The sequence below is a fragment of the Chanodichthys erythropterus genome, chromosome 15 (genome assembly GCF_024489055.1).
Source record: "Chanodichthys erythropterus isolate Z2021 chromosome 15, ASM2448905v1, whole genome shotgun sequence".
Lineage (NCBI taxonomy): Eukaryota > Metazoa > Chordata > Actinopteri > Cypriniformes > Xenocyprididae > Chanodichthys > Chanodichthys erythropterus.
In genome coordinates, this window is record NC_090235.1 from 30,509,556 (window position 1) to 30,534,350 (window position 24,795).

Consider the following 24,795-nt stretch of genomic DNA (forward strand, 5'->3'; position numbering starts at 1 on the left):
TGGAACCGGAATGATGGTCCCAGGTAGAGCCTGGAGCTCGGAGGTCCGAGGCAGAGCCAGACGATCCTTACACCATGGTGGAGCTGAAGACCGAGGCTCGAGACATTTTAACATCACTGGGCTGAGCCGGCGGAGGAGGAGGAGCCATACAGGACCAGCATAACCCACACCGAATAACTGGGTGGCATACTTGGAGAAGAAGGGAACTGATGGCTGGGCAGGACCTTCAGGGACGATGGAGACTTGGCACTGTGCAAAATCATCAGTGACAATGAAAACTTGTAGCTGGGCAGGACCAGCAGTGACGAGGAAGACTTGGAACTGGTCAGGACCAGTGATGACAAAGAAGACTTGGCACTGAGTGGTACCAGTGGTGATGAAGAAGACTTGGAGCTAGGCAGCACCAGCGACAGCGAAGAAGAAAACTGGAAATTGGACTGGACCACCAGAGGAGGAAGAGGTTCATGGGTTCAAGTGGCTCTGCCAAATCCCAGTCAATCATCCACTCTTCGTCATCCAGTTCCACTAAAGCTCCCACAGGCACAGATGTATAAACCAGGTCACACCTGGTCAGACTGTTTTCTGGGATGGACGAGGCTGCAGGCTATGGCTTTGTTGCAGGCATTGGGTCAGGCACAGAGTCCGTCGCTGGAATTTGCTGGGTCTGCAGTGGGCTGAGGTTTTTTATCCATGTTGGTTGTGTTTCCTGGATCTGTGGTGTCAGTGAATGACGATATTAACACGGGGAATGCACACTCCAGACACCAGAGAATGGCCTCTCTCCATGTTCCCTCCTTGAAGTCTGGTAAGTCTATTGGTCTGTAAGAATTAGCTCCCAGTATATAGATTTAATAGTCTCATAATCAAAATTAGAGCGCTGGGAAAACTGGCAAAAGCGAATGGTGTATTCCAAAATAGTGAGCTCTTTACAGGAATGGCCAATAAAGTCAGCTGCTTGATCCATTTTAAAATCCTTTCTGGTCTTGTGTTTTGTAATGTTAAGATGAAGATGATGCGGAAAGCGTAGTGGATCATATATGCACCTTAACTTTATTAAAACAAAACAAATAAGTGACTTCCACTAAACACAACCAACACAAAACAATGAACTGAGAGAACTGAAGGCATTATATACACAAGATAGAACTCAATATGTAACAGGTGTAAACTAATCAATGAAACGATGAATCACCATGACAAAATGAAAACAGGAGGAAGATGATAACAAACTAAAAGCATTTTGCTTCGAGCTTCTGAAGTACAGTATCCACATCAATGTGGTGACTGACAGCAAACATTAGATTCATTCGTGCTGAAAAGTCGTGCCGATGCACAACCCATGTAAAGATAATAATTCCGCAAATAACTGCAATTGCAGGTTTCAAACAGAGATGGCAACAAAGATGCAAAATTTACAGATTGCAGCTTTGTTTCCTGTGACACAAGCTGGTGTTCGAAACTACTTCAGCAGTTGTAGAATGGTCCTTTACATACATCTGTTATGTTTTTAGTAACATTTGAGAACACGTAAAGCATGTTATTACCTGACCATCCTCTTTAACACTTATTTCCTTGCTGTTGCCATCTGAAAAGGACTTCCAGGCTTAGTGTGGCTGCTTGTTTGTATCATTCACCCCTTGAGATGTTTGCCGCTTCTCATCTGCCATATTGACCCAGACTGGCTCGCAGTACAGCACACATTTCCTGCAAGAGCTTTGATGTTCTCTCTCTGAACAGTAAGCTGCGCTCACAAACAGCGCCAGCTCAGCCTGTATATGAGGGCGTCTGGAGACTGACGAGGTTGTCGTGATGATAATGAAAGCAGGCCGCACTGAGCAGAAGATAATCTAGATGAGCCAGACGGAGCTCCTCGGAGAGAAAGAGAGTGGGAGAGAAAGTCAGAGAGGTAGAGAGAGAGTAAAAAAAGAAAAAGAGAGAGGTATGTTTGTAATTTACAGGAGGGCAAAGAGAGAGCCAATTAACCCTGCTTCCTAACCATGTCACAGGCCCCCGGAGTATCAAACAAGAGGAAATGGTCCTCTACAGTGAATTAGACTACACTGTGGAAAAATAACCTCCTTTGAGTTTCAGAAATGTGTGACTATTTAAAATGAACAGGGAAGAGTCATTTTGAATTTGAATGAATGTGTTTTTGTTATTGTATTTGATTTCAGGTTGATAACACATTTGTTTTGTGTGGTTATTGGCAGACTAGGAAATGTAAATCATTGAGGTTTTCAGGTTCATGTCACTGACTGACTCATAGTATCAATGGGCTTGATCAATAAACTCATAATGTCAGAGCTGAGGCCTGGTGGTTACTGCATGCGCTCCAGCAACATTGAGCTGTTGTGATCATGATAGTAATGCAGGTTGGAATAGATTTTTTACTGAAATAAAAACTGTGACTGATTTGGAATAATCACAAATGATTCTAATAGAGTTTGATGTTAGCATGTTGCTGAGCTAATAAGCATAAAAAAATATCAAGCACAGACAAATTTGGCAAAATAGTCCAGTTTTAATGATGTACTTAATTACAATCTGAATTCTGGAAATGTTGGGACGTTTTTTTTTTGTTTTTTTCATGTGAAAAAGACTTTCACATGAGCCAATATTTTATTCACAATAGAACATAAATAACATAAATTTTTAAAACGAGAAATTTTATAATTTTATGCACAAAATAAGCTCATTTCAAATTTATGCCTGCTACAGGTTTCAAAATAGTTGGGACATGGTGTAGCATCTCCTCTTCTTTTCAAAACAGTTTGAAAACGTCTGGGCATCGAGGTTATGAGTTTCTGGAGTTTTGGTTTTGGAATTTGATCCCATTCTTACCTGATATACGTTTCCAGCTGCTGAAGAGTTTGTGGTCATCTTTGACATATTTTTCATTTAATGATGCACCAAATGTTCACTATAGGTGAAAGATTTGGACTGCAGGCAGGCCAGTTCAGCACCTGGACTCTTCTATGACGAAGCCATGCTGTTGTAATACCTGCAGTATTTGCATTGTCCTGCTGAAATACACAAGGCTTGCCCTGAAATTGACTTTTCCACTTTGAAACAGTCCATTTTAAATGAGTCTTGGCCCACAGGACATGACGGCACTTCTGGACCATGTTCACATATGGCTTCCTTTTTGCATGATAGAGCTTTAGTTGGCATCTGCAGATGGCACGGCGGATTGTGTTTACCGACAGTGGTTTCTGGAAGCATTTCTGGGCCCATTTAGTAATGTCATTGACACAATCATGCCGATAAGTGATGCAGTGTCGTCTGAGGGCCCAAATATTCTTTAAAGTATATTATTTCTGTAATAAGTATGCTAAAGTGCTATAGCTAAAAATGAACAATGAATTTACAGTATCTAATAATCTTGATTAATTATTTAGTTTTAACATTTCATGTGCATCATATTTATAAATGAACATTAACCTAAATTAATAAATGCTGTACAATAAAAATGTTGTTCATTATTAGTTCTTGATATCTAATGCATAACATTAAAAAAATCTGAACCACACTGTAAAGTGTATCGCTTCTCTCTACTTTTGGCGGAATAGTCGCACTATATGCTTTCTCTATGCAGCATACATGTGATGCTGCAGAATTTGCCCAAAAGAAAGTGTCTGACGCAGTGCAATGTTGCTGCCAACCTTTTAGAACAGCTCTCTTTGTACCATTCATGCCTTTAGTGAAATACAAGTACAGAGAGGAATGTGAAGGATACTGCGAGAGAAAGAGGAAGGCATATTTGAGATTGTGTAGTGCTGTTAGTTTAATGCTCACTCCAGTGGCAGACAGACCCACTGCTGTGTGTTCCACACATCCTCCAGCAACAAGCATCCTCATTACCATGCCTGAAATTACCCTTTGACCCCTGCTCCAGATGGCTTGTGTTTTCATTCTTCTGGAAAAAGTGGAGAGTGTTTTGACACCACTAGGCTTCAGGCACGGGAACAAACCCTGACAACAGCAAGCTAGGCGCAGCTTCTAGACATATTGTGCACTTCTCTTGCTTGAGCATGTGCATATCGTAACTGTTCATCAAGAAAACATATGTATGCTGTTTGTTTGTAGGCAATATGTACAATGGGGGAAATATTCATAAATAATGACCTTGAGCTTGGGTAGGGTACTATACAGACAAAACATGTTGCTAAGTCAAACATCACAATTATTATTGTGCAAACAGACACCTAGCCCTAAGTGTTAAACTTTGACACATAAATTAACTTGCAATGTCTTAAAAAGAACCAAAGTTTTGAACAGAAGTGTAGATTTCCCCTTTAGGAAATCATAATAAATGCTTGATGCTCACCAAGTTTGCATTAATTTGATCTGAAATACAGTAAAAACATTTTTTCTTTTTGAATATATTTTAAAATGTTATTTATTCCTGTGGTGGCAAAGCTAAATTTTCAGCATCATTACTCCAGTCTTCAGTGTCACATGATCCTTCATAAATCATAATATTCCAGCAAACATTTTTGGACGTTTAATGACCGTTGAAAAGACATCCCTCCGACACGTTCCATCCCGTCGTCAAGGTTGAAAAATAGTTCCAAGATGAAAGTTATGAAACGTATCTGAATGCATTTTTAGGAAATGTTCTGTGTTACATATTTTTGCCGATTTATGCTGTCCTACCGCGACTATTTTTGCCCACGGACAATTGCCGTCGGACCAATGCTGATTTGCTGCTCAAGAAACATTTCTTTCAGTCAGGACATGTTTTATGAAGGATATGAATGTCACCAAGGAGGTACATACTCTTAACTTTGCCATTCAATTATATAAAGCTGGCCTTTTTGACTAAGCAAATACAGCCAATGCTCCATTTGTTCTTACGTGTTGAGACAGAGAACGCTCTTCACAAGGGATTGGATGGTGGTTGTGCCAAAAACAAGGAGCTCCCATTCAAAAGTCTTCTCACGTCATCACCGCTTCTGTTTCATCCCTACATTTCACGACGGGCTCCGCGGTGAAGAAGTAAAGTCAGTGGAGCATCAGCTGAAATGTGGTCCTAATCACAGCGGCCTGTGTAAGAGTATAGCTGTGCTTACCTCCTCCAGTCTGAAGACGCTGAGATCATCCATATGTTTTAAACACACTCTCAAGGTTTTAATCAGGTTTTCAAAGGAAAAAAATGCTTGATTTTGGGGAAGTATTTTTTCCCTTCCTCTCTTTCGATTGTAATCGTTCTCTTTTGCTTTTTCTTTGTGCTGACATTCAGGAATGTCTGTGTGAGTTTGAGGGGATATTTACTTCTGAAAAATGGAAAAGCGTCTACTCTCCGGGAACCTTCTGACAGGAATTTCTCACAGAGGATCTTTCATTCTTCTCCTTTGGATACGCATTCATGTGTGCAGCTCAAGGGCAGCTGGCCACAAGTTCATTTAAAGGCCCACTGAAGAGTGTTGGAATGCGCAGCATTATTCAGTGTGTGAAAACGGACTTCATTCGCGTCAAAGGAAAGCATGTTTACACTGTCTGAATCGTTCTCTATTCAGTGCACTATGTGCCATTCACATGTAGAAACTAGTAAATGTGTGAGCAAATGACTGATTCCAGCCGAGGCTTCAGCGTCTGTAAGAGTGTAGTAGGAGGCGGGATTTCAGATTCTAGAGAGCATTTGATTGGACCGAAGATTTGATGAGAAGCTGAAGTGCGATGTGATGTCATGAAAATCCGTGATCCATTTTAGCGGAAGTGAGAGACTGTAAGATTTGAATGCTTATGGTATCTCCTAAATGCGAATTTTGTCATTGTTTTGGAACACACCAGCTTATTAATAATATAAAAGGTGCCCTAGAACTTTTTTTAAAAAGATGTAATATAAGTCTAAGGTGTCCCCTGAATGTGTCTGTGAAGTTTCAGCTCAAAATACCCCATAGATTTTTTTTTTTATTAATTTTTTTAACTGCCTATTTTGGGGCATCATTATAAATGAGCCGATTCAGGGCTACTGGCCCTTTAATTCTTGTGCTCCACGCCCCAAGAGCTCGCGCTTTCCTTGAACAGTGCATAAACAAAGTTTACACAGCTAATATAACCCTCAAATGGATCTTTACAAAGTGTTCGTCATGCATGCGGCATGTTTGCGTCGGATTATGTGAGTATTGTATACTATTATATTGTTTACATTGATTCTGAATGAATTTGAGGCTGTGCTCCGTGGCTAACGGCTAATGCTACAGAGATTTATAAAGAATGAAGTTGTGTTTATGCATCATACAGACTGCAAGTGTTTAATAATGAAAAATAGCGGCTCTTGTCTCCATCAATACAGTAAGAAACGATTGTAACTTTAACCACATTTAACAGTACATTAGTAACATGCTAACGAAACATTTAGAAAGACAATTTACAAATATCACTAAAAATATCATGATATCATGGATCATGTCAGTTATTATTGCGCCATCTGCCATTTTTCGCTGTTGTCCTTGCTTGCTTACCTAGTCTGATGATTCAGCTGTGCACATCCAGACGTTAATACTGGCTGCGCTTGTGTAATGCCATGAACATGAGCTGGCATATGCAAATATTGGGGGAGTACACCCCGACTGTTACGTAACAGTTGGTGTTATGTTGAGATTCGCCTGTTCTTCAGAGGTCTTTTAAACAAATGAGATTTATATAAGAAGGAGGAAACAATGGTGTGACTCACTGTATGTCATTTCCATGTACTGAACTCTTGTTATTTGACTATGCCAAGATAAATTCAATTTTTCATTCGAGGGCACCTTTAAGGCTAACATATTCATACTAAAAGCTAAAAAACTTAAATTTTGATTTCAGGGTGACTTTAAAGTCGGCATGAAACGGAAGTTGAAATTGAGTTTAGAAATCTTTTCTTCCCTATTGTGAAACGACTTCTCGATCAAGAGAAAATGTAGGGCGGGCTTGGTTTGGTCTATCGGGAATTGATTGAATCGTTGATTGAATTTCACCTTTCCGGGTTTCTCAGAAGCGGAAATCGTCATAGTTGGGTAAAATTCCATAGTGGTGAATGAGAGAATACATTCAATATATCTTTTTTTCTCAAACAGCAAAAGAAAAACTCAACAAGTGTTTTCACAACTTTCAAAAAGATGAAAAAAAGAGAGAGATTGATAAAAGATTGCAGATAAGAATGTACATAGATTTGGAAAACAAAAAATAAAGTGCACAGCTAACACAATTATAATAAATACTGCAATATTCCACACCTCATGGTTCATTTTTACTTTAAATCGTAGAGTGTAATCTATCAACTTGCAGCTGAGTGAATGAGAAAACATATGAGCATGCATCAACACAAACAATAAAAAACTCAACTCGACACATCAGCAAATTCAAACTGAATCATCTGACATGACCGGTTATCAAAATATGATTTATTACATGCAAATTGTGGTCTGCATACTGTAATCTGGGCTCTATGCCCTAGATACCTGCGCGTGGAGTAATATTGTAGAGGAATCTAATTTTGAATAAAGTGAATACTAAACATCGCTCATGGCGCACGTCCCGTTCCTGTCAAGTATTGTTTTGGTTTACAGCATCAGAGGCACCAAGTCAGAGGAAAATGTTATTGCTCTAAGATGCTCTTCTAGATCAGGAGACATAATAGAGTTTCATTGATTTCAGCAAATTTCAGATGTTTGTCTTTTAAATTTCTAAAATAAAAAAGACTTAAGACAGTTGTTGTCTACAGAGCTAGGCCTGTAAATTTCATTTGATTCACACAGCTCAAAATTTAGTCTCGGGAGATTTTGATTAGAATTTTTAAGTTCATTATCTTCGCAAATCTGATGTTGGGATCCTTCTTTCTAAATTTCAGAGAACACAGATGTGAGATTCCTGGGGTTTTTGTCTTATGATACAGATAAAAACTTCTGGTCAAAGGTTTGGAATAATTAAAATGATTTAATGTTTTTGAAAGTTTGAGTAAGTTATTTTGGGGAAATTAATAGCCTTTTATTTAGCAAGGACACGTTAAATCAAAAGCGACAGTAACCATTTGTGCTTTTACAAAATATTTGTATTCAAATAAATGCTGTTCTTGAAAAAGTGTTACAAGTTTTCCCACATAATATTAAGCAACACAACTTTTCAACATTGATAATAATAAGAAATGTTTCTTGCGCTTTAAATCAACATATTAGAATGATTTCTATCTTGAGTAATGACTGCTGAAAATATATTGTTGACCAAATCGATCTGGCAATATGACCAGATTGTTCTTAGCCACAACACTACAGTAGTTTTTACACTAGTGTTGTAAAAGAACAGAATATAACCAGTACTTATTTCCAAGCACAAAGGGATTTTATTTTTTACCAGGGTAGTAACTGTAAAAAAAAAAAAAAAACTGCACATTTATTCTTATGTAGATGGTTTTCAAAGGTCTCTAAAAATATGCCAGAAATGTGGTGTTCTTTGTCTGAAATGTGCTTTATCTTATGGAATCTGTCTCCCCCTAGTGGTGCAAAAAGGTTAAGTATCAAATTCTTACGTTTCTGAATATATGGGGGAAGAATATAAATATTTAATATTTGATTAAAACAGTGCTTCAATTTCATGGTTCATCAGGGTAAAAAAAAAGTACCTCAAAATTGCTCTAGTTCTTCCGTGTATGCTGTTTAACACTTAAAGCTGTAATCTGAAGCCTCATTTCAAACATTGGCTACTGACATTCCAGTAATCTAATGACATTTTTGTATGGATTTGTAGACACTAAAATCTATTGTGGAAACACAGCCTTCAAGACGAGCTCCTTAACGCTGACATCCCTATAATGACGAGCTTCCCGTCGCTGTTTAGAGTTCAGCAAATGCCTATTAGTGGCTGCATACAGGCATGACTGCAGGGGTTGAAGCCCCTTAATCTTGTTTAATCACTCTGAGACCAGTCAAAACACAAATGGGATGCAGATCCCAGATCAGCTCTGCTCTTATAGCCATTACTATGTGACAAGCGTGACTGACCCTGGAACAGTTCAAAAGTCTCCACATCAGCAATGGCAATCAGAGTATTTCAGAGCAATCTCGAGTTACACATACAACGTATATGTGGGCCTCTGTTTTGGCCTGGGTTTTAACACCGCCCTCTGGGGTTATAAGGGGCCCTGCAACAACAAAGCAGATGGGCAGAAGTATTCACTACGCAAGTATGCAAGCGCAAATGCGAATGTTTGACCAACGCATTGTATAGCATGGCAGTAACAAACCTCAGTAGTACTCAAGGGGGCGATAGCGTTACATTTAAATGTGGAATACTCAAGTCATGGACTATAGTACTATTATTGTGCATTTTGTGTACTTTGCGAAGGCCCGTTCACACCAAGAATCGTAAAAATGATAACTAAATTAGTCTCCATATTCTGCAGATATGTTGTCTGCAGCTTTAAAGTCTATTTTCTAAATGCATGTTATAGATCTTATTGTGAACAATTATTTTGACCTTGTGTAATCAAAATGTCATAACTGGACCAGAAGTAAAAAGCTAAATGTAGGCCATGGTCGCATGACTTCCACGTTTCCATAAACAACTCTTTCAGGCTTTATTTAAAGCGGCTGTCAGTAACTTTTTTTTTAGTTAAAAATGATCCAAAATCAGTTTTTGAGCAAGTACATAACCAGCCAGTGTTAAAAGTGATCTCCTTACCGTAGCCAGATTCACAACGGTATGCTTGTAATAATAATGTTTTCTAATTCGGGTGGTACTGGTGGGTTTCTGCGGGAAATTCAAGCATGCCGATGTTCATCTTTGTGTCATTATGTCATGTCTGTTTACATAAAGAACGAGTCCCGACTAGTAGGTTATATCATATGAGGATGCTGACAATGGCGGATCATTTATAGCAGCTGGAACAGGGGCGGTTTCTTCATTAGGGCAATAGGGCAACGCACCACCAAAGTGAGAAAGGGACGAATTTTTCAATCACATCAACCAAAGTTACGCTAGCTGTCACTGCTAGGCTGTTTGTTCTGCTTCTGGATATAGTCCAATCAGCATCGAGTCACGCTCTGTGGAGTACCGCCTCTTTTTGGGCAATTTCAGTCTGGCCGAGATTTGCCCCGACTACTCCCATAGACTTCCATTCAAAGAACTTTTTTTTCGAACTGCAGGCACTGCAATGCAATCTCTATGGGTTCCGGGAGGGCTGGCACTAACGTGCTTTCGTCATCATACGTAACCTTAACTTGTGTAGCGATTGGTGAAAACAAACATACCTCCATTAATATTTTTCTTTAAGATGAAGTGACATCCAATAATTTTCTCAGTCCATTATTTACATTTCACAGATATATTCTCCATCTGCAAATGTTAGAAAGTCGAGAAAATATTTCCATTTTGCAGTCAGGCGTGGACGAGTCTTCAGCAAGCACAAACTTCCGTGAACGAGCGCCGCCGCGCGCATGCGCGCCAAACAGACGGAGTTCAATCTGAGTAAAATACATTTTGCTAAAAATATTTGTAGTTGAACATTTGTTTTTGTTGGCGAACATAATTATGCCATATGTACAATTTCGAAAATACAACTAAGTGTATTTGTACTATAGCAGTAACTGTGTAAAGTGACTGTTGTAGGGTATTCAAAATAATAATAATTGGTCTGTTCTTTTGTTTTTATTTATTTTCATTTTTTAGTTGAGTGTATTTAACTTCTGCTTTAAAAAACATTTTGATTTTACATTGTAAAGTTACAATTTTAGAATATAGCCTAGGCCTAATGTTATTTGATCCATACTACACAGTTCATGTTTGTTTTTATAGCCTTCAATATGAACATTGTTTCTAGGACAATATTGGGCAGGATATGAAATACATTTTTCATTTACATTTTTTCATGTTTTAGTAATGATACATTATTATATCACTTGTTAAATGATTATTTAACAATTAGCCTATTAATTCCTGCATTTCTATTAATTCTATTTCTTAATTGTGCCCCACCACATTTTTTTTGCACCAGCCGCCACTGAGCTGGAATAATTAAACTTATCATTTTGATGGCGGATTGTATGGTATGACAAATGGACAATTAGAGATTAGACTGTACAGGTCATAGTATCCACACAAATTCTCCTCAAAACTTTAGATTCATCCACGCTGAGGAGTTGTGCCGATGTAAAACCCACGTAAAGATGATAATTCCGCAAATAACTGCAATTGCAGGTTTAAAACAGAGATGGTGACAGAGGCAAAACTAATGGACTGCAGCTTTAAAAAAAAAAAAATGGCTGAAAGTTTGATTTAGTGTTGCAAGAGTGCAGTTATAAACACAGTGAGGCTATAAAAGTGGACTAGTGAGTAAATGTGTTTTCCTTTTTGGTGTGATGATGTTTAATATCCTTCACAACATCTAGTCACACTAGTCACTTGTTAGCAACCACCTTTTTCAAGATAGGTATAGCTTTTTAAAAAATTATGAGGTAGAATAAAACATAAAAAAAAAATAATTTAGCAATTTAATTTTAACCACAGACCTTACTTATTTTTAGGCATTTAAGCAAAAAAAAAAAAATCCCAAAGACTTTAGAACCAGAATCAGGAGTGCTAAAATGCTAACACGTTTCCAGGTTTTGGCCTACAAAAATATTTCATTACAGCTTAAAGGTACAATATGTAAGATTTTTGCAGTAAAATATCCAAAAACCACCAGGCTAGTGTTATATATTTTGTCCAGCTGATTACTAACAATATCTCTAATGTTTTCAACTACTTGTAAATCATAAGAAAATTCCCATTCTAAACAGTGACACGGGGCAATGCAGTCGCCTGTCAATGACGTCAGTTACCGCCTTTGTTACCGCCTTTACTGACGTAGAAACCACATGACAACAGTGCCGTGGACAAATGCGGAAGTAGAGTCTAGCGTCCAGCAAACCACTAGCTTGCTTCAAGCAGTTCCTTATTTACATCTTGCACGTTTTATGGTGGATTGTGTTACTTATTTATGGAACATAATTACTGTTTACCATCTGCCGCTGGTTCTGTCGACAAGGACAGCTCCCGTAAACTCATGACCGGAAAAGCGGAAGCGGCGCCAGCGACTGTGTCATAATAAAAGTCCCGCTGCTCGTGAGGCGTGTGTTGATCAATCGCTCCAGCTCCTCGTTCAGCTTCCGCAACACTCGGTCCTGCTCTGCTTCATACTACAGTAACGTTAATAATCGCATCCACGAACATGAGTTCTTCCAGACTCCAATCCCTATTCTTTTGCACCGACCGTTGAGATGGAGACCACATGTCCCAAGTTTCCGCTCTAAAACTTCAATAGGCTTCTAGCGACCTCTAGCGGAAAAAAATATCACAAATTGTACCTTTAAAGGGTTTCTAGCTCTCACACCCAGCCTCCATTTAGATTTGTAGTTGTTAATCACTGTTAACACCATGCTGTGAACTAAAAATTCACAACACATATACAAAATAACAAAGAACATACATTTCTTCAAAATTATGTCATAACAGTAAAACAATTCAGACTGAACTTGTTCAAAATATATGGACCACGTGAAATAGGCTTATTTAAAAGGGATTAACTGACATCATAAACTCACAGAACTGAAATAGTTAGGTCCTTGTGTAGTTGCTTATTTTAAACACTTATGATGAAAAAAAATCATAGCCTATAGGCTACTTAAAATGATGCACCATAACAGAAGCCATGACTGATCTGACTGGATCGGAAAGTTCAGGATTTTTAATAGAAAGTGTACTACTCATTTTCTTTTTCTTCTTTTCTTTAAAAAAAAAAAATCCGTTTAGTATACTTTTAAAGAGCAATGAGAACTTATCCACGTCACACCTGAGCCAAAACAGACTCATTGCATCAGTGATTTAGCTGGGTGAAAGAGGAAACATCCCGCAAAAACACAACAAAGTTAGGGATAGAGTATATATAGCATAATGCTAATGTGTGTGTGTGTGTGTGTGTGTGTGTGTGTGGCCTTAAGTAGGGGGTAGCCTATGCATGAACCCAGTGCACGTGAACTGCTCGGTTTAACCTATTTTTTTTTTTTACAGTCTATGGGTTTAACGCAAGGCAGATTCTATTATTGTGTAGCAGTGACATCTATTGGTCAATGTGAGAACAACCAGTAAGTACATCACTAGTAACTGCACGTACCGAGTTGAATCTCGTATAATTTATATAAAAAATATTTTTATGAGTTGAAGTAATGTGAAAAACATATTGCCATGACATTGATTTTGTATTTTTATTTTTTACAGAATTCTGCGAATTCCTTTTAGAACTCCCGCGTGTCTGTATTCGTGACCATATTTAAACGTGCAAATCAAAATATCTACTAAATATGTTTATCTTGGTAGTAATCAAATTTTAATAGTTACTTCAGTCTTGAGTAGGCCTAACGTACTAGTATAGAGAACTCCTAGTCCCATGATGTTTTAGGAAGTTTTGAGATCACGGATAAACATAAACATATCTTTTTTATTATTGGCCAGTGGTATGTTTGCCGAAGAAGTTACTAAAATAACATTCTTGGCCAGAGCAGCTGTCGGGAATCGGCGCCTGAGAGCCGCTTCCCTGCAATGCTGAACATCCAGACATCCTGTATGAATGTCTGTAATATTAGCCTAACATCGCCTTCTAAAAAGAGTGCGCTTATAGTCCCTTTACTGTATGTAATGTTGTAATCTACATTCATATGTGATGTGTTAGTCAGGAGATATTCCAAATCCTACTATGGCTAAGGATATCTCATGAATAATAATAACAACGTCGTGCTAAAGTTGCTTGGTAACCTTCCTGGAGCGTCCAGTCACGTGATTCTATTAATATTCATAAGCCAACCTTCGCAGGAAAAGACCGCCCACTTTCTGAGGAGAAAACTACCTATTCATTTCTTGGAATGAAGAGCAATTTCCATTTTTGAATTTTCAAATTTTAATAAGAAATAAACACGCCTTAAAAAATTTGTTGTTGAACATTAACTTCGCCAGCTAATTTCCGCCCATTTATGAACGTTCGCTTTTCAGCCAATCGTAACCCCTATTGGACCAGCGTCACGTTACGTATTTAATATTCATAAGCACAGCCTTCACCATAGTATGACTAGTAAACTCGTCGGAGTCTTTGAAAGAAGGAGCGATGATGTCATATGTGAAAACTTAGCCCACTCCCCCTAGTGAGAGGCGCTGATTTGCCTTTCACATAATTTTCTGCAGAAGTTTTGTGAAGTGACCGACACAACGCGACCTCACGTTAAGAAAAACTGTCACACAGCCTCCGAGGACTAACTTTTCCGCATCTGGAAAGTGAATATCGGACGTTCAATTACGGGACAGGCTTATAAATCGAGCCCATCATCCTGGACGGGCTGAAAAGTTTCAAGCGAGCGAAATGAACCGGAGCTTTAATAATAAATCGCAATCTTTGCGTAGCTTGAACATGAACGCCGTGGAAGTGAAAAGCAAGGTGAGTTGTATGAAATGCATGCTTGAAAACTATTTTACGCGAATAGTTTCGTTGGATAGTTACACGATGTTGTGTATTTTTAGATGGGAAAAGTAGGGATGGCTAACTTTGGTTAGCCCATGTCAGATCATATTCTGCCATATGAAATTGTATGATACTCATTTACTAAGTCATTTTAAAATAACGTTTTCCTCCGCTTTTGAGAATTGCGTTTTGTTTCATCAGCTTTTTCTGCTCAACTTTTAGTCAGCTTCAGTAAAATGAGTTATAACACCGTTTTGGCACGTCAGCTGTCACATTAATGGATAGTGTTTATGATTTTCACGATTCTAGGTCTCCAAAATTACATGAAAACTTAAAATTATCAAACACAAATCAGTTTCAGAAATGTGTTTCTGTAGTCTGGATGCAGCATGTGGCTTTCAGATGGGAGCTTTCTGCTCTTGCATTCTCTATGCTCTCTGAAGTTGTGTTTGTAATCTTCACATCAGTTCAGGTTAAATACTGTCTTCATTAACTTGCCAGCTGTCCGAAAATAGTATCCAAACAACACAAGGACATATTTACACATTTGACGAGAGCAAACTTGAGGGCTGATTCATTGGGATGGGCTCTTTTATTTGTGTCAGTTGGACAAAGTGGAATTTTGTTTCTTCTACTCACTTTACAGCACAAACTTAAACCAGTTTATCAATCGCATGGGGGAAATGGTATTAAAATGTCTGTCTGTGTTTCTGTCCATCATTCTTTTGTAATAGTTCCCTTGAAGAATAGCAGGATAGATTTATCATCACTCAAAGTGGAGCCATAAAGGCTTTTCATATACAGTAATTGTTCAATTTGCCTGGGGAAATATCTGACAAAGCTTCAACCGACCCTTCACAAATAGAAATAACTCTGTCACCGCTCGTACTAATGGAGGTGTGGACTATACATCTGTTGCAGCCAAGCTGATGGAGACACTATCTGTCAAAGCGCTGTCATTGAGACCCATTGGAACTGGATGATTCATTACATGTCTCTGCTTTTCCTTTTGAGACGTCTGTCACTTTATTCACTCTATATTCAAAAATAATGAGAGTAGCTGAAAAAACTCAGTTGTCTGTTGGACTAGACTTTGGCTAGACAAACTTTTATAACGTGGTTATGGATGTGATGGTCCTAATTGTTGGAATGTGTGGGCAACGTGCCCAGATCCAGACTCCGTTGCCATTGTCTGATTATTTGCCTCTATTATTCAGCCGTGCTCTAATTCATAACGGGCTGAAAAGCCCTGCTACTGTTGTCAATGAAAGGAGCCACTGTTTGGGGTCTATAAAGACAAGAGGGCCCCGTTACGTTTCTCCTTTCTTGGAAGATCCAGATACCTATGAATGTTGGAATGGTGTCTGTGGATCAACCCGCTTTCCCACTGAAACCTGAAAGAACCAATACTCTCGCCCCCCAAACAAAAGTATCAATGGATGGATGTGTGAAACTGAAAGCTGCGAGGCAAGAATGTTGATTAAATTGTTATCTAAGATCATCCTGCTAGGATGTTTGGAACACTGTGTATCAACCACATCTATATCAACATAACAAAGGATGTGTTACTCAACATTGATGCACCGTTGTGATGTCAGTTATCTCTCAGTATCACACATAGTGTTTTTTTATGATGTCATCTCCCCGTTCCGGTACATCACAGTCAAGGAAGGGTTGTTCGGAGAGGAACTCTGTGGGGGATAAAAGTGTGTGAGGGGGTTTCTGAAGTGAACCATGCCAATGTTCTTTTGTGAAGAGCTGTTTTTTTTTCCCAACACTTTATATCCTGTGTCCAGTCCTGTTCCTGGAGGACCACTGTATGCAGAGTTTAGCTCCAACCCCAATTAAACACCTGAACCAGCTAATCAAGGGTTTTGGGCATAAAGGAAACTTCCAGGCAGGTGTGTTGTGGTAAGTTGGAGCTAAACTCTGCAGGACAGTGGCCCTCCAGGACCGAGTTTGGACACCCCTGATATATCTAATGTGTCTAGGGCTTTGTACATCTTCCAGAAACACTCCTTCAACTGCTCTTTCACAGCCGTTTTCCACTGACCAAGCTGGATCTCAATTGGAATTGTAGTCTTTGGAATGCTGTACTGACATTTGATAAGATTAGGTATTGGGTACTGTTTAATGTCGCACAAGTATTTAACACAAAGAGCTGTATATCTGGCTGTAGTGCCGTGTTTTGACTTGCCCGAACCTGTCAGGGTTTGAGGACTGATAAAGTGTTTTCGCAGTTCTCACATTACTCAGGATTTTGATGTTGAAAATTGGGTATGTTAGGCTCTGTTTAGGCCCGTATTCTCAATGATCCGTGGATGTGTTTTTGTTTTTATGCTCGAGTTTGCATATGGATAACAACAAAATTGAGTATAGATTCAGATTTACAACTTATCCTAACCAGATGCGGTAAGGTTCCAGTGAAAAGCAATTTGTCTCTACAAACCAGACGTGACAAGGCTACATGACTTGTCAAAATTAATCTCATATGACAAAATCGCAAAATTACCGCCAATCAGAAGAGCATGTGGCTCACACTTGCAATGAAATTGATGAGTATATAATCACATTATTATAAATTTAAAAAAATGTAACATTATCAAAACAAAAAAAAATCATTGACTGATAAATCTTAGTCATGGGGAAGACATTTGTCGTTGTTGTTTCCTTTAAGTTTTCAACATCTGAGATAAATGATTCATTGTCTCTGTCATTATGGCTATTAAAATCATTCATAATGATATTCTAACTTAAAGAAATCATTCCAAAACCAGAATATCCCCTGTTGCTTGTCACATATCGCTCTTGCAGCTGGTTAGAACAAAAGCTCTGATCCATATAGAATACAATATACCAACAACCCCCTACATTGCGAGTAAATCAGTTGCATATACAACCAAATTTCACGAGAGATGACTAAAAAAAAATAGCCAATTTATTAGTCAATGTCTTTTATTAGCCATTGGCTAGTAAATTGAACGATTTCAGACACCTGTAACTGACTTTGAGGTAAAAAAAAAAAAGTTTAGCGCAGATATAATTTCATTGCCTGCTTACTTTACACATCGTCGCTTGGCTTAGAGTGCCCTCTATTGCTTTCTTTCACACGTGCACTCACAGTGAGAGAAAGAGAGTGCACATGCAGGGCTTGTTGACAGAACTTTTACTGTCCCGATCGGACCAGTGCTGCATTGTCATTAAAGTTTTTAAGCCTTGCCAATTTAAACATTCAAGCACAAGAAGACTGAAAAGATAACTGAAAAGATACTGAATTGAGTTCTCTTTTATGTCTTGCGCTTGAACGGACAATTTCACACAAAATTATGCTAAAATCCCCGTCTTTGTGAGTATCCTAGTAAAAATAGTTGGTTATGTCTTAAGTGAATGTAAACAGTTGAGAATGTAAATGCGTGTGTATCAGTATATTGGATCAGTGCATTAGCTCTTAAAGTGAGCGCAGCCTAATATTCCTACTGCTGTCTGTGTTTTTAATGTTAATAAAACAGATCCACTGCAAAAAATCACTCTTGTAGATTGTACATTTAATAAGGAAGATATTATCCTGTAACTTTAAGGATTAACCTATGTTTAATTTATACAGTGAAGATTATGCAGTGCTATTTTACATTTGATTACCTTATTCAATTTCTGTACCTAATCTACATCTAACTGTTAGATCTACCTGAAAAGCACTGTTTATTTGATTGCCATCTTTTCTATTGTGTTTATTTGTGCTATTCCTTTTTAGTTTTGATTATTTAACCTTATTTTATTACAGATTTGACTTTAATAGTGTTTGAATTTTATATTTTATATTATATTTTTGTAATTTTTTTTAATTTGCATTTTTCTAGCATTGCATGTAAAAAGTTTGGCGAGTAAAATAAAAAATGACTAGCCAATGGCTACTCGAGCTTCAGTGTGTCCGTAGAGGGTTGGATATGCCATATGATTATAACCATAAAGTTAAACGCTTTAGCATTCCACTGTACAACAGCAAAAAAACTAATTTGTTATTGAACACACTTCGTTATTAAATTAAATAATTTTTTTTTAACCTTTTATCTTTTTTTTTTTTTTTTTTTATGCAAGTATTCAAGTAAATGGTAAGAAACAAATAAATTGTTGTTTTTGGCCTACAACCCTGCTGTATGAAGTGACCAAGCCATTAGTGTTAGCAAAATAAAACATTATCCTAATGTTTCTAGCTCCCACTGATTATCTATGTTTAAATAACCTGATCATTTTACTCTGACTTTAACAGTTTGAGCAGCATATTTAATAAGGCTAAATTACAACTGTTTGCTGACGAAATCTTGACCAACATTATCAGTGACTCTGAGGGAAAGAACAACAAAAAAAGTATATCACCCTTATAATATTTTTAAACAGTTATTCATTCACATTAGAAACAACAGACTGGAATGAAACATTTATTTATCTTTATTTTTGTCAGTGCAGCAGCTGCTCGCTGATAAATGGGTTAAATTCTCACACTTACTGTAGGTGGTGGGATGGATGTTTGCTTATGTGTCTGCAATTGGGCACATTTTCACATGTAGTCAACTTGATCACACACCTGCCACCCTAGAGAACTTCTGAGTGTATTTCTGCTGCTTCACATTTATATTTCATGTGCTAATGACAGGCTGCCATTGGTTAATGTAGGACTCTCGTTCTAGGGGCATAATTACATAGAGCAGCACAGTCCATGAGTGAATGCTGGGATTCTGCAGCCTCAACCGCTGTTGCGAAAGACAAAGCGAGGCCTGTGTTTTTCAGGCTGGATGGGACGACCCACGCATTGAGTCAAGACTCACATCTGCATGGCAGTCACGTGATTTGAGACATAACCTCAGCTTGACCCCTTTAGTAAAGGGGATATACCTCCAACAAACAGACAATTGCCTCTTCCAACTATATAGGCAAAGGTATACTTAACGGCCATAGCCTGATGTTCAGAGCTAGTAAACAAAGGGTTGTAGGGTTGAATCCCACACAACAAGTGATGCTTGAACATTTTTGATCTTGATCTTGGTCATGGCACTGAAAACCAGGTAACTTTATATGCCGCCATTATGCAATGGTGTTGTTAAAAATTTTGTGTGGTGATAATTAGACCAATCAGTGTTATTTTAGTATCATTATTGATAAACTGTCTTATAGTTTTTAGTTTAAGAAAAATTAAGAGATTTTTGAAATCCCCCATAGAAAGCAATGAAATTACCACATTCAAGGTCCAGAAAAGTAGTAAAGACATTGTTAAAATAATCAACATGACTACAGTGGTTCAATCTTAATGTTATGAAGGGACAAGAATACTTTTTGTGCTCAAAAACAAATAAAAAATAATGACTTTATTCAACAATTTCCTCTGTCATTCTCCCACGCAGTTTATGTTGAAGATGCATTGCAGAGCTTCCGTTTCTACCTCAGAACACCGACTCTGTATTGGCTTGCTCCTGCGTCAGCATCACACGCATGCATCGTGGTGCTCATGTGAACAGCATCGGCTAATACTGAGCCGGCGTTCGGATGTAAACACGGAAGCGCTGCACTGTCAACTGCGTAGCAAACTAACGGGGTAGAGAAGAAATTGTTGTTATTTTTGTTTTGTTTTTGCGCCCAAAAAGTGTTCTTGTTGCTTCATATCATTAAGGTTGAACCACTGTAATCACGCTGACTATTTTAACAACGTCTTTACTACTTCTCTGGACCTTGAATGTGATTAATTATCGTTGCTTTCTATGAGAGATGAAAAAACCTCTCTGATTTCATCAAAAATATCTTAATTTGTGTTCCGAAGATGAACGAAGGTCTTGCAGGTTTGGAACAACATGAGGATGAGAAATTAATGACATAAATTTCATTTTTGGGTGAACTAACTGTTTAATGGCATAGCAAAACACTTAAGCAGTACAGAGGAAAAGTAATGACGTGTCCTGTGTGCAAGGACCTTAGTGAGTGCTCTGAGAAGATTGGTTGGGTTTGTCCACCTGAGCAGCTCAACTGCAGGGACAGGGTGACATCCGTTAGTGTGTGTTGTTTTGGAAGTTTGCTCTGCTTACTCATCACCCTGCATTGTGCTTCTCTATTGTGTCTCAGGTCCCTGTTTGTCTCCATTTCCTCATTTCAAATAGCAGAGCTGCAAAGACCAGTGAGCAGACTGTTAGGGGCCTGGCAAAAACACTCTTTATCTCTGTGTCAGTGTTTTGTGATTCCTGATATGTCTGAAGGCTAAATAGATTAATCGGAGGCCAATAAAAATAACAGAAATAAGACTTCAGTTTTGGTTAAGTGTTGTCAAAACTGACATAAGACAACATGTATTATGTCTAATTAGAGTTTGAAAAGGGATAGAATGAGGTTGGTGTGATTTAACCTTGAGATTGCCAACTGTGATTCCCATGGTCCTGGAGAATTTGAAAGTTTTAAAACTTTGTTTTAAATCTTTGTTTGTCTGGAAGGTGTGCATCTAAAGCATATGCACACACATACAGAAACCTGTGTCCATTTCTTTTGGTATATGTCTCCCCTTGTGCCCTAATCGCAGTTGTCTAAAATAATCATGGTTAAATAACTGCGATCAGACAGTTACTTAATAATCGTGACAGGCCTAGTCTAAATTTAGTGGTCGACCAACCTGATCTTATGAAAAACTCATTAAAAGCATAACTATTTTACATGATGGCGATTTACATATGAATTTGAACAATGTGATTCGTATATTTTTTTAGAAAATAAGTAAGAATGAACGTTCACCCATAAACCATCAGTGGGACTCAAGCATATTGCATACAATTTCAGAATGAGCTTGTACAAATTAATACGAATTACCAATACACCAAAACGTAGAATAGATTCCAATTGCCATAAGAGTGTGTTCGGAGCATGCTAAAAATGCACACTTCAGAGGATCTAACAGCAGGATTTGCTATAGTTTGCAAGGTCAATGTAATAAAATATTTATTAGATATTCAAAGACTTTTAAATGATATAAATGCATATTTGCAGAATGCTGATGGTGTATGAGAAAGTATTATAGCATTTGCCTTTCTAGCTATTACTAATAAAACGGCAAATGTCATGGGTTCGAGTCTCAGGTCCGGCAGGGATTGTCGGTGAGGGGAGTGAATGTCCAGCGCTCTCCCCATCCTCAATACCACGACTGAGGTGAGACCCTTGAGCAAGGCACCGTACCCCCAACTGCTCCCCGGGCGCCGCAGCAATGGCTGCCCACTGCTCCGGGTGTGTGTTCACTGTGTGTGTGTTCACTGCTGTGTTTGTGTGCACCTGGATGGGTTAAATGCAGAGCACAAATTCCGAGTATGGGTCACCATACTTGGCCACATGTCACTTCACTTCAAATGCTAGAATACTTTTTCATATACCCTTTACTTTCTTCTTTACTGTTTACTTTTATGTCGACAAAGACCGTAAACTAATGCGTAAGCTCCTGTTTATCTGCGGCGCTGGCATTCTCAGCACTGTCAAAATAAAAGTCTTAGTGCTGTCAAAATAAAAGTTCCAACAAGAGTATGCCAAAAATAAAAACGTAGAAAAGGGCAAACATTGGCCAGTGTATCAGTCGGCTGGTAATCGCCAACGACTGGAAAGACCCTTAAAAAGTTAGGAACCCTATAAATAGCAATGCAGTGATCTTTTTGTGACCACATGCTGACTTCTATGTTTTTTTTTTTGCAGTATGGAGCAGAGTTCCGCAGGTTTTCAGTGGATCGACTAAAACCCGGCAAATTTGAGGAATTCTACAAACTCATCATGACAATCCACCGGATTGCAAACATGGAGGTGATGATTGGATACGCTGATGTTCACGGAGACCTCCTCCCCATCAATAACGATGAGAACTTCGGCAAGGCCGTGTCCACCGCACATCCCCTGCTGCGAATTTTTATCCAGAGACAAGGTACGAGCTCTCTTCCACCCACATTCCTTTATTCTCCGTGCCCCGGTTTTGTCTCGCGCTTTTTCAAGGTGGATTTTCCTGCTTCATTTGAAGCATTGTTTGGTGACTCGTTTCATGTCTTAATGAAGGCCTGCTTAATTATATTGGTCTCAAGTTCTTCTGACCACAATTGGGAATCAGTCTGTTAGGGGTTAAAAATCCAGCAGAATGTAGAGTATGAATTTAGTACATACTTACAGAGTGATTCAGCCCACAATTTCTGTGGTCCTGTGGTCAGGCAAAAATACAGGGTAAACAGGATCATGTGATTGTATGCTGTGTGAAGCACACAGATACATGGTCCCAAACGTGGCCCCGTGTGCAGCTATTATGTTGTCACCAGCAAACATTAATGTGTGTGTGTGATGGAGCTGCTGTGGTCTGGAGATAACTTTCTACAGGAAAGGCTGCTGGTTTTGATGGCAGAGAAGAGAGTGACAGTTCCTTCCTGTGGAGAGACTCCAACTCTTCCTGTAAATCCCAATGCACCCTTAAAGACAAATCAGCATCCTGTAGCTGAATTGTTACAATGTGTGTTAGATACTTTGGCCAGTCCTTTCAGCATCAGAGAATGTGTGTCCAGTTGTAGTAAATGCCTTCCAAAATGGTTGGTACAAGTTACAGGCCGATATATTTGGACATTTTGAAATCATTGGTATTTGATACATGTGTCTGCTTGGTTAAATAACAAAATTAGTATTAGTTTGCCTTTCTGTCAGTTGCAAAATCTGTCCAACCTTGTGAGTAAGGCATGGTTTCTGTGTTTGAACTGTGAAGTCAACATTAATTGCTTTTTGCCACCCTATAATTTGACATATTTCCAAGTGAAACTGGATATTCAAGAAAAAGAAAATGTAGGACATGACTTTATTAATTGGGAATTGATTGGTGAAAAGAGGGTGTTATATATCAACATAGAGCTAGACTTGTTTGCCAAAACAATTTTGCTATTTGCTAACATTTGATGACAGCATTTTCATTTTTGGGTGAACTATCCCATTAATATGTGAATAAAAGCCTAAATTCAATCTGTTCATCATATAAAGAGATAATGTCTCTTCACTTGAACTAAACCACTCGATTCATATAGATTAGTTTTATGATTTTTGGATCGTGAAAGTGGTAGTTGCGTAGACTGTCAATGAAACTGGGTGAACTAACTCGTTAAGTGTTGTCATTCATTCACTAAAACGTTGTCGAGATCTGGACTTGTATTAAGTCATTATCACAAAATGTAGATGTTGAGCGAATATATACACTACCTTTCAAATGTTTGGGGTCAGTAATTTTTATTTATTTATTTTATTTATTTATTAGAGGTAAATACTTCTATTCAGCAAGGATGTATTAAATTGATCAACAGTGAAAATAAATGCTGTTCTTCAAGAATAAAATAAGCCTATCAAAATCTTCACAAAAATTATTAAGCAGCACAAGTGTTATCAACATTGATAATAATAAGAAATGTTTCTTGAGCAGCAAAACATGTTACAATGATTTCCGAAGGATCATGTGACACTGAAGACTGGAGTAATGATGTTAAAAATTCAGCTTTGCATTACAGGAACTAATTATGTTTTAAATTGTACTCAAATAGAAAACATTATTGTAAAATTGTAATAATGTTCATCAAATAAATGCAGGGTTTTTTCAGAAACATTACTAAACTTATTATTGTAGTGTGTTTGAGTATAGCATGCATGTTATGTTTTTTTTGTTTTGTTTTTTGTTTTTTGTTTTTTTTTTGAAAACTGGGCTTGTTCATTTGAGGGTTCATATTGCTCTGTTCTCAAAGAAGCTGTAGCCTATAGAAAGCAGGTCACAGTCTGCTGGTATGGCGGGCATTTCACACAGACAAAAGAGCCACATGAAAAGAGACAAAAAGAGAGAGAGAGAGAGAGAGAGAGAGGGGCACCTCAGCAGGCTGGGCTGTGCTCATCTTTCCACATCCACAGATAGGACGCTTCTCTTTACTGTGCTTTAAAGGTATGAATTCTGCTCTGCAATTCTTTGCATACTTCCAACTCAGCAGTTACACAACCGTTGTCCGGTAATGCCTTCAAGGAAGACTCATTGCATAGTCACACTCCAAGAACAAGCTGTTTTTAGTCTTTGACATCTTTTTTTAAAGCAGGCATTCTGGTTCCCCTCACTTAGTGTGTTAATTTATAGTGATCAGATTTACAATTTTTACTGGCAGAAAAACAAACAAAAAAGTGGTTAATAGGTGAATTTAACATTTAGCTTTTCTAGTTTTGGTGAAAAAAATCTGGAATGTGGTCAAACCGTTCATGCATGTTAAGTTTTACTCATCTTGACGGGCTTGGCTTCCAGTCGTGGATTACGTAAGTCGTGTTTTCTT

At 38.2% G+C, this 24,795-nt stretch overlaps 1 protein-coding gene across 1 annotated transcript in view; it reads left to right on the forward strand.

Annotated features, from left to right (window-relative positions):
- Positions 1-14,172: 14,172 nt before the first annotated feature.
- The window catches only part of pard6gb (par-6 family cell polarity regulator gamma b), a 51,274-nt gene continuing 40,651 nt past the window's right edge, over positions 14,173-24,795 (forward strand). Inside the window, exons 1-2 of the mRNA XM_067411575.1 lie at positions 14,173-14,440; positions 22,172-22,394. Coding sequence (XP_067267676.1) covers positions 14,366-14,440; positions 22,172-22,394 — 298 coding nt within the window. The 5' untranslated portion in view covers positions 14,173-14,365. The remainder of the gene's footprint in view (positions 14,441-22,171; positions 22,395-24,795) is intronic.